At 38.1% G+C, this 11,600-nt stretch overlaps 1 protein-coding gene across 1 annotated transcript; it reads left to right on the forward strand.

Annotated features, from left to right (window-relative positions):
* The first annotated feature begins 4,056 nt into the window (after window positions 1-4,056).
* Window positions 4,057-4,623, forward strand: LOC133034334 (uncharacterized). The gene has a single exon (XM_061109397.1). It carries the CDS (start codon window positions 4,057-4,059, stop codon window positions 4,621-4,623), a length of 567 nt encoding a protein of 188 aa, XP_060965380.1.
* Window positions 4,624-11,600: the final 6,977 nt, after the last annotated feature.

The following is an 11,600-nucleotide window of genomic DNA, read 5'->3' on the forward strand; positions in this document are numbered from 1 at the left end:
AGAGAAGTGGATGCTGGTTCACAATCTCTACGACGGGTTGGTTGGTAACACTAGAACTTAGATGCAGCAGCTGGAGGAGCTTTTATGAGAAAGAGTGCAAATGAGGCTTGTGATCTGTTGGAGGAGATGGCTCTGAACAATCAGCAGTGGCCAATTGAAAAGAGTCAAACTAAGAAGGTAGCTGGTGTACTAAAGGCGGAGGCCATTACAAAGCTGACAGCTCAGGTTGAGGGCCTAACAAAGCTGATTGCAGGGCAAGCCAGACAAGCTCAAGTGGTTTGTGAGATATGTGGAGGTCCCCATCACTTTTCTGAGTGTCAAGCAGATGTGGATGATTTGCCAATGGATGAAGAAAAAGCCATTGGGAATTATTCTCAGAACAAGAACAACAACTATGGGTTCAACCAAGGAGGTAACCGAAGAAACAGTGGGTTCTATCAGCAACGAAATCAGAACCAGACACAGAACCAACAGTATACTCAGCAACAACCCTCTGGTGAAAATTCTAGTTTGAAAACAGATTTATTGCTACAATTCATGACTGAAACTAGATCTTCCATTAAAGACTTGCAGACTCAAATGGGCCAACTAGCAACTCAGGTAGCAACCCGTCCTCAAGGAAATTTTCCTAGCACAACTGACGTTAATCCCAAAGAAAACTGCAAGGCAATTACCCTGAGGAGCGGTATGAAATATGATGGGCCCGAATTGACACAACCAATAGATGAGGAGATTAAAGTTCAACCAGTGCCAACCCCAACATCAACAGTAGAGAAGGCTACTGATAGCCCAACGCCACCACAGCAGTCTCCACCAATCAGCATTGATCATCATGTGAAAATACCTTATCCCCAGAGACTCCGAAAGACCAATCTAGACAAACAGTTCACCAAGTTTCTAGAGGTTTTCAAAAGACTACACATTAACATTCCCTTTGCTGAAGCTTTAGAACAGATGTCGAGTTATGTCAAGTTCATGAAGGAGATTCTGTCAAAGAAGAGAAAGATGGAGGACTATGAGACAGTGGCTCTAACTGAAGAGTGCAGCGCTATTTTGCAGAAGAAACTCCCTCCCAAACTCAGAGATCCAGGGAGTTTCACTATTCCTTGTACCATTGGGAGAATTGAAGGAATAAATTCACTATGTGATTTGGGAGCCAGCATTAACTTGATGCCTCTGTCAGTGTTTAAAAGATTGCAGTTGGGAGAAGCAAAGCCAACCACAGTAACTCTACAATTGGCGGATCGATCACTAGCTCATCCTAGAGGAGTCATTGAGGATGTGTTAGTCAAGGTTGACAAGTTCATCTTTCCAGCTGACTTTATTGTTTTGGATATGGAAGAAGATAGTAATGTCCCAATCATTCTTGGGAGACCATTCTTGGCAACTGGCGAAGCCTTGATCGATGTCCAGAACGATGAATTAAAGCTGAGAGTCCAAGGAGAAGAAGTGGTCTTTAATGTGTTAAAGGCAATGACATACCCAAAGGCAAGTGATAACTATCTCTTCATTGATTTGATTGATACAATTGTAAGTGAGAAAAAGCTGCTAGATGACCCTCTCGAACTGAGCCTAACTGAAGATGAATTGACGGAGCAAGAGGGACGAGAGGTAATAGGTTATGTGAAATGGCTTGACTCCTATGGGCCATTGAACAGAAGGTATTATGAGGAGTTGGGAGTAGTTCCAAAAGAGCTGATGCCATCTACTGAAAAACCTCCAGAACTTGAATTGAAGGTGCTTCCTAGTCACTTGCGGTATGAGTTTTTGGGTGAAGACAAAAAGCTGCCAGTTATTGTGTTAGCTTCTCTTTCTGATGTGGAAACTGATAGATTGTTTAGGGTACTTCGAGCTCACAACAAGGCCATTGCTTGGACACTGGGTGATGTCAAAGGAATCAGTACTTCAACTGTGATGCACCGAATCCTGATGGAAGAGAATGCGAAACCAACAATCGATGCACAACGTAGACTAAATCCACCTATGAAGGAAGTTGTCAGAAAAGAAGTAGTCAAGTGGTTGGATGCTGAAGTGGCCTATCCCATCTCAGATAGTAAGTGGGTTAACCCGGTGCAAGTCGTTCCAAAGAAAGGTGGAATGACCGTGATCAAGAATGAAAAGAATGAGTTGATTCCAAGAACAGTCACTGGTTGGAGGATTTGTATCAACTATAGGAAACTCAACAAAGCAACCCGAAAAGATCACTTTCCCTTTCCCTTCATTGATCAAATGCTAGACAGATTGGCGGGGCTAGAATATTATTGGTTTCTTGATGGCTACTTTGGATACCACCAAATAGCCATAGCACTTGAAGATCAGGAAAAGACTACTTTCACATGTCCCTATGGTACCTTTGCTTTCAGAAGAATGCCATTCGGATTGTGCAACACCCCTGCTACTTTTCAAAGGTGTATGATGGCTATCTTTTCTGACTTAATTGAATCCTGTATTGAGATCTTTATGGATGATTTCTCGGTCTTTGGCTCCTCCTTCGATCATTTCTTAGAAAATTTAGAAAATGTGCTAATTATATACGAGAAGTCTAACTTGGTGCTAAACTAGGAGAAGTGCCACTTTATGGTAACAGAAGGAATTGTTCTGGGACACAAAATTTCAAAAGCAGGAATTGAGGTGGACAAGGCTAAAGTTTCAACAATAGAGAATTTTCCACCTCCAGTTTCTGTGAAAGGAATAAGGAGTTTCTTAGGACATGCTGGTTTCTACCGACGATTTATTAAGGACTTCTCAAAGATGTCCAAACCATTGTCCAGTTTACTTGTTAATGGCGTTCCATTTGAGTTTGGAGAAGATTGCTTAAAGGTATTCCAGGTTCTAAAGGAAAAATTGATTTCAGCACCAATAGTCACTTCACAAAATTGGGAGTTGCCTTTCGAGTTGATGTGCAATGCAAGTGATTATGCAATCGGAGCGGTCTTGGGTCAAAGAGTTGACAGGGTGTTTCACACAATCTACTATGCTAGCAGAACCCTGAATGATGCTCAATTAAATTATGCCACTACAGAGAAAGAGATGCTGGCAATTGTGTTTGGTTGTGATAAGTTCCGACCCTACCTAATTGGGAATAAGGTTATTGTCTATATAGATCACTCACCGATCAAATACCTTATGACCAAGAAGGATGCAAAGCCAAGATTGATTCGGTGGGTACTTCTACTTCAAGAGTTTGACTTAGAGATAAAAGACAAAAAGGGCACTGAAAATCTGGTAGCAGATCACCTGTCAAGACTAGAGTTGGAAGAGAGTCAGAATACGAAAGAGGTAAAGATAAATGAGCAATTTCCTGATGAACAACTCTTTAGTGTGAGGGAAAACCTGACGGTACCGTGGTATGCTGATTATGTCAACTTCTTGGCTGCAAAAATAACTCCTCCTGAGCTTTCATGTCAACAATTGAAGAAGTTCTTTTCTGAGGTGAAACATTATTATTGGGAAGAGCCAATCCTCTACAAGCACTGCGCTGATCAGATAATTAGAAGATGTGTGCCTGAAGAGGAGATGTATTCTATCCTAAATCATTGTCATGCTTTGCCATGTGGAGGACATTTCAGTGGGACCAGAACTGCTGCTAAGGTGTTGCAGAGTGATTCTTTTGGCCAACACTATTTAAAGATGCTAGTACCTTTGTGAAGGAATGTGATTGTTGTCAACGAACAAGTAATATCTCAAGGAGGAACGAAATGCTTTTAACAGGAATTTTGGAAGTGGAATTGTTTGATGTGTGGGGCATAGACTTCATGGGTCCTTTTCCTTCATCTTTTAGCAATCAATACATCCTATTGGCTGTGGACTATGTGTCTAAATGGAAGCTGTAGCTACACCACAGAATGACAGTAAAACCGTTCTCCGCTTTTTGCAAAAGAACATCTTCACTCAGTTTGGTACTCCTCGAGCAATCATAAGCGATGAAGGGAGTCATTTCTGCAACAAACAGTTTGAAGCTCTCCTTTCAAGATATGGTGTCCAACATCGAACTGCTTTACCATATCATCCCTAGAAGAAAATCGCCAAGCTGAAATTTCTAATCGGGAGATAAAGATGATTCTAGAGAAAACATTGCAGAGATCAAGGAAAGATTGGTCAAGAAAGTTAGATGACGCATTGTGGGCATACAGAACTGCTTTTAAAACACCAATTGGCATGTCTCCATATCGGTTGGTGTTTGGAAAGGCTTGTCATCTGCCGGTGGAGTTAGAACATAAAGATTTTTGGGCCATGAAGACTCTCAACATGAGATTGAAAGCTGCAGGAGAGAAAAGGCTACTGCAATTGAATGAACTAGAGGAGTTTCGTAATGAGGCATATGAGAATGCAAAAATCTACAAGGAGAGAACCAAGAAGTGGCATGACCAAGGCTTAGTAAGGAAGGAGTTTCAACCTGGGCAACAAGTGTTACTATTCAATTCAAGGTTGAAGTTGTTTCCTGGTAAGCTGAAGTCAAGGTGGTCAGGACCATTTACAGTGGTCAAGGTGTTTCCCTATGGAGCTGTGGAGTTAAAAGGTGAAGGTCCAACAACTTTCAAAGTTAATGGACAGCGTTTAAAGCTCTACTTGGGAGGTCAATTTGACCAAGCCAAGTCTGCCATTATTCTCGCACCTCTCTAGACAACAGCTCAGCGTCCGGCTATACGACGATAAAGACAGCGCTCTTAGGAGGCAACCCAAGTGTTTTCTTTAATTTTTTAAACTTTCTGGTTATGTTTTTAGTTTATGCTTTAGTATTTTTAGTATTTTCAATTTTTAGCTAAGTACCAGACATTAAATTTTTCCAGTTGAATCATGAAAAACGTGAAAAAAAATATATTTTTCAGGAGCGGGAACCCAGTGGTCGTGACCACCAGGTTCCTTGGTCGTGACCTGGGGTTTTTACAGAAACAAGGAAAAATTTCATTCCCAGTAGTCGCGACTAGGGTCATAGGAAGTCGCGACCTATTTTCCAAGTCGCGACCCCAGTCGCGACTAGGCCACTTTCCAGAAACACATAAAAATTTGAATGTAAGCTAGTCACGACCAGCCTTAGGGCAAGTCGCGACTAGCTCACGAATTTTCCATAAAATCCCAATTTTCCCCCCCATTCAACCCTACACCAAAAATTCAAATCTATCCTATTCTCAGCCGACCCTAACCACTTCTCTTTCAAAATTTTCAAATTTTCTTCCACAAATCTTTAATTCTTTCATCTTCAATCCAATTTCCCAATCTCAATCCATCTAAAACCCCAAGTTCACTCATCAATCTACACTTTCCAACAAAAACCATCACAAAAATTACCAATACAGTCCCTAATCCGAAAATACCATTGTTCTTCATCTTCAACCTCAAGCTTTCAAGAACATCAACAATGGAGGTGGAGTAAAAGCTTCTTTGGGTTTGTAAGTATCACTTCCTACCATTTTAAGGAATTTGATTTATTCTTTTATAAATTTCTGGTGGTAACAGTGCTTGTTGTGATAAAATTATTGTTCATATTGGGTTTGTTGGTATTGTATTGTGGTGTTGAGTTATTGGGGATATAATTTGTATAGTTTTTGAGTGATTGTGAATTTTTGGGGAAGTAGAAAATTAAGGGGAGGTGCTGCCCAATTTTTCTTAGCTTTATTAAAAAAAAATCAGAAAAAAAAAAATAGAAAAGAAAAAAAAATTTAATTATTTCTAAGAAAAAATGGTACCTAAGAGAACTAGGCATGTTGAGCAAGGTTCGTCATCAAACCCACCAACTACGGGTTTCGATAGAACCCGGTTTGTCAATGAGGAGGCACAGAATCATTTTATGAGGCTGAAAATTAGGCCTTACATTGAAGACCGGGGTATTGCATTCCCTAAAAATCCTTTGAGACGTCAACCAAGGTTTGAGACAATTTCAGCCCAAATTGAGAGGATTAAGTTGGGGAGCTTTGTGGATGCTCGGGGCCGGGCTAATGTGACTATGGCATGTGAATTTCTTGCCAATTGGCCCGAGCGCCGGAATGGAGAGGTAAAGGTGCGAGTAAAGAAGGTTCACGCCACTGCTGATGCTTTCAATGTTATGTTTTCTGTCCCGGATTATTCTAGGGAAGAGCAACGCCTCCGAATTATTGAGGAGGAAGAGCAGTTTGATTTGGTGGATGTGGCTAAGACGGTGGGATTCCCGGGGTTGAGGTTCCACGACAATGATGGTCAAGAGGGGTCGCCAAACATCCTATATCGGTGTGAATTAAACTCAGTGGCGAAGACACGGCTGTACTTCATGAGTGCTCGGTTAGTGCCAAATAAACACTTCTCCGATGTCCAAATGGATCGCCTGAAATATGTGTACGCCATTATGAAGGGGTACAACATAAATATTGGACAAGTCATCCGACATAGCATTGACCAGATTGTACAAGGAGCCACGGGAGGTGGTTTTGGTTTGGCGGGTGTCATAACAGAACTCTGCACGGCATATGATGTTGCAGAATTGGAGTATGACAACACAGTGGTGCCACTTCGCAAGATGGATATCACATTTGTCAACAGGCTAAAAGAGCCACATCCTTATGGCCAGCCTCCACCTGATGCAACGCAAGGCCGAAGGCGGTAAAGAGAGCCTAGTGTTGAAGAAGAGGGGGAGCGGCCCCCACAGTTGCTTGGGCCTATCGATCCAACAATGCAATATACTCATGCACAACTGAGTTATATAATTCAGCAAAACAACCACATGCAAAAATATATGGTGCAGAGGAGTATCCATGATGAGGGACAAGTTCACCAACTTAACTCTCTCATCAACAGAATGAACATCGGGATTGATGACCCGAATTACTTGGCGCAACCTCCTCGGTTCTACCCATATGATCAGCCGCCGCCACCTAACCCTTTCTGAAAGGATTTCAGGTAAGTCTCTTCTCTCTGCATTTCATTATATACATTGGGGACAATGTCATATTTAGTTTGGGGGGACAGAGAGATTTAAAAAATTTTATTTTTTGCATTTTATTTTCTGCACTTTAATTTTCTGTTTTAGTTAAGGAATGACAATAAGCTAGAGGATAGTTGTATACTGCTGATTAGTGTAATGTGATTTGAAATTGTAAAATAAATGTGTGCTTGATTCTGTTAACTCTTTGGATTAGTTTGGATGCTTAGAAACCTGTGTATAATTGCAACTACTCAATCTGTGAAAATTGTTATAATTGTTTTACTATGGTTTGTGGTAAGATTGACAGGATAGCTTAGAACTTGCATGTTTATTCTTTTGAGACGAAATCCTTGATAGTGTTCAATTGGAATATGACTTAGGCATTTGTTGGATAGTTTGAGCCTTTCAAGCCTACCGTAAGAATGTTTATCCCTAGTTAACCTTATTGAGCCTAAACCCGTTAAGTTTTTCAACCATTGACCAAAAAAAAAAAATCGTAACCATACTATTAATTTTTCTTCACCATTTTATCCATGATATCATAAGCTAAATAATTAGTTTGGGGGAGGAGAAATATTGAGTGTGAGAACATAGTTAGAGGGAGAAGAACTTGTAAGATTGAGAAAGGAAAAAATGTGTAATTCAATGTCACTGAAAAAAAAAATTATGAAAAATGAATGATGAAAAAGAAAAAAAAATACAATAAAAAGTAAGAATGTGTTTGAAAAAAAAAACTTTCAGTGATGTTGGGGAAAAATAATAGAGTTATCTTCTCTCAGTCTTGGTAAATGCGGGAACACTATGGGGTTTTGTAAAAGAAAAGTAAGAAGCTTGTGGGTTCTGTTTGTGTGCTTATGATATCTTGAGCCAAAACTGTCTTTTGTCTATTTCTGAATATCTGAGCCATAATGCCTAAACCTTGAAAAGACCTAATGATTCCAAAAGATATTGTCAAGATTAGTGGAGAAAGGTAAGCATGCAAGCTTATGAGTTATCGGGCTGTGGAACTGTTGGAAAGAGTAAAACTTTTATAACAATGTTTCACGTATGAACAAATTTTGTGGTTATACGTAGTGTTATGAATTGAGCATCTGAATTAATTGTTAGAGGTAGTAGGATCGAAATTCTAGTTTACGCAAGGAAGAGAGCAGAGCATGAGTCAGCAGTGTAGTGATTATCTGATAGCGTAGTTAGTTTTTTTTATCTTACTCGAGGGCGAGTAAGAATCTAGTTTGGTGGAATTTTGTTAGGTTATATTCAGCCTATCTTTTGGGTTTGAAAAGTAAGCATTTTCTCGTCTATTGGTGTCTTTTGGAGCGGTTTTACGCTTGATTTTCATTGTTTCAGGTTCCCGGGGTATCAATGTTCAAATTCAGTTAATTGGTGAAAAGACGGGACAAATTGGCAAAAAATCGGAGAAATCTGCTCAAGAGACGTCAGCAGTCGCGACCACCAATGAGCCAGATCGCGACCCTTTTCTGTAGTCGCGACTTCGACATTTTGGCAGAACCAAGGATTTTCGAGGTTTGCCTGTAGTCGCGACCAGCTTAAAGGCTAGTCGCGACTAGGTACGGACATCGTGGTTTTGACCTAATTTTGATTTTTCTCTCAATTGGAGGCACACCTTTCATCCCTAAATAGCGGATGAAGGTGGAGAGGAAGCTATCTTGAAGACCCAGAGCGATATCACCTTCTAATTTCTTTCTTTTACCCTTATTTCTGTCTTTTATGTTTAGTTTTGTTTCAGATTTAATCATGGATGTTTTCATTATTTTTATGAGCTAAATTTCCCATTAAGGGAGGATGATGAATGTTGTTTAAGTTTATGCCTAGTTAATAAATAATTGCCATTCCTCCATCTTGATTGTGAATACTATCTATATTTGTGTTTAATTCCATGTGCAAGATTGATCACCTCTTACATTTTTAATGATCTCAATTCGAAATCTGAAAAGTGAGAATTGAGAATGCTAAAATTTGATAGTCTAGGTTTTGATGTGAAACGAAAGTATTTACATAGCCTTAGTGACAATTAGATTATTGCTTAATGCTGATTTCATGTTGATTTAATTAAGAAGTTAATTAGAGAACATGAGGTTTAGAACCTAAAAGATCTGAAAAGAGTTAGGTTAATTCATAATCTGTCATTCACATTGAGAAAAGGATAGCAATTAGGTATAAACATTGGTAACGTAAGAACAGGATTCACCTCCCTAATCTCTCATCATGATTAATCTTCATTTATTCTTTTTAATTTTCTGAATTGTTCTATTTTATGCATAAAAAGTTTGTTTTACCAGATAGAATCATAAGTATAATTTAGTAGTACTTAGTCCAATTCCCTGTGGTTCGACGTCACTTGCGTGAGATACTACTTGGTTGCGTATACTTGCGTAGTAACCATAATTTTCGTAACACCTAAAACATATCATTTGTAATTTTGGTGAGAGACACGCTAAAACACTTCTCGGGGCTTAAAATCAAACTAGAAATAACCTTATCGATGAAAGATAAGACCATACTCTAAATATCAACAATTTGGGGAAAACTAGGGTTTCTGAAAAAACCCCGACCAAAAAACCGATTTCCCAACCACTTAACTAGTTTACTGGGTTTCCTGAGGACAAAACGGGTTTACCGATTTCTCAGGTTCCCAGAAAACCGGTTAATCGATTTTGTGCAGGGAAACCCAAAATTGACCCCCACACCACAATTCAACCTAAAACTTTCTAAAAACTTCCAGTATACCTGTTTATACCCCAACCAACTTATTTCAAGCATCAAACTACAACAAACAACTCAAATTATGAAAACACCATTAAAGCTTCAACTTGAGCTCATAAGCTCCAATTTGATTCAAATAACATGATAATCATCCAATTTAGCTTAAAACAATCTAAATAATCACTACACAACTTCAGAAAATGACATCAAGCTAAACCCATGCACACAACCCCTATTTCCTAGCCAAACATGCATCAACCCTAACTTGAGCTAAAGGGAAAAACCAAGAAAGCAAAGTGAAGTGTTATACCTTAGATTCAAGCTTCCAATCCTCCTAAAACTCACTAAATTGAGCTGACAAAAACCCAATCCCCAGCTGGCCTCTTGGTGGTTCGAAAGAAAAGAGAGAAAGAGAGAGCTTGATGGTGAAAGAAATAGAGTTTTCTAGGCTTTTTCTATATTTCTCTCTAATATTAAAACTTATTTTAATTACTAAAAATCAACCCTCATATTCAGCATATAACTTCAATAAAGAACAAAAGAAAAGGGGTTCCAACAAAAGACCCTTTTACCCATAAACAATTTAATTATTTAAAGCTTTCCAAGGACAATTTAGTCATTTACCACTTCAAACAAATCCCTACTAACTTAAACGCCTATACATGGTACCCCACTATTAACATTCTAAATCATATACGTGACTCTCTAATGGCCCAACGTCGCTTTCCACTGCTACCAAACACAATCACAGGTAAATGAGAAATTCCCATATAGCACATTTAACATATATTGTAATTAAATAAATCTTCACCCATGCAATATTATAATTAATAATCAATTTTATAATTAAACCTTAATTATTTGATAACCCATCATATCAAATTAGGCGGTCATTACACAATCTCCATTCCATTCCTTTATTTGGCTGCATATGAAAGGTTGGAATGTCATTCCAATAGAATGGCCTTTCCACTATTTTGGTGGAATAACAATTTCATTTTGAAGTAGAAGGAAAGACCATTTCAATGCATGATGAGAATAAATTTAATAATTTTTTTTTATCAATTTCTTTATGCATTTTAAATTTTATTCCATTCCATTCCATTCCTATTCTCATTCTCATTCTAATTCACATTCCTATGTTTTCATTCCTCTCAAGTAATTCCACCTAAGTGTTTTAAGAATAAAATACATTGAAGGTTGGAACGGTAAGTTTGTCCCTATTCAGTGTAGATCATCTATAGAGGATCTTTAACTATTTGGATTAGAACGATGAATAATTTATACCGTATCTATATCTTGGTACATATAGAGCATTCTATATAATTAAGAGTATAATTCCAAATCTATAGTGGCGCAAGGAGGAATTATTAAGTTAGAGAATTTACTTAGTAAATTCTAGTTCTACTTATTGGAAACTTGATTATATAGGCTCATGGTCCTCACACTAGTTGAGATAATAATACTTACAGACTAAGTTAATTGGTTTTAATTAAATAATTATAATTCAAGATAAGACTATATCTTATTTATGAATTTTCACTAAGCAGGGGCTTAATTGTGAAGGAAAGAAGTTTTGGGGTTTATTGATTAATTAAGAGAATTTGTATGGTCTAATTAATAAATAAGATAAATGGTAATTTTAATTAATAAATAAATATTTTTGACATTTATAGGATTGAAATTTAAAAATATGACATTATTGAAAGAAAGGATAAGTGGTTGAAATGAAGTGACAAAATTGTAACTAGTGAGTCCCATTAAGTGGCCGACCACTAGAGTGTATTTTTGCCCAGTATTTTTCTTATTTCATATAATTAAATCCTAAACTCTAGTTGAAATACTATAAAAGGAACATGATGTTGTCATTGTCATCCAACTCAACATTCAACCAAAAACCTAATTTCTAACTTTGTCAAAGACTCATTCTATAGTGATTTCTCCCTCTTGCTGTTCTTCACCATATTCAAGCCTTTAGTGA

Source organism: Cannabis sativa, chromosome 2, assembly GCF_029168945.1.
Source record: "Cannabis sativa cultivar Pink pepper isolate KNU-18-1 chromosome 2, ASM2916894v1, whole genome shotgun sequence".
NCBI classification, from domain to species: Eukaryota; Viridiplantae; Streptophyta; class Magnoliopsida; order Rosales; family Cannabaceae; genus Cannabis; species Cannabis sativa.

What these genes read in the sequence shown, in the direction of transcription:
- LOC133034334 (XM_061109397.1), top strand. Translation starts at nt 4,057, where the DNA reads ATGATTCTAGAGAAAACATTGCAGAGATCAAGGAAAGATTGGTCAAGA.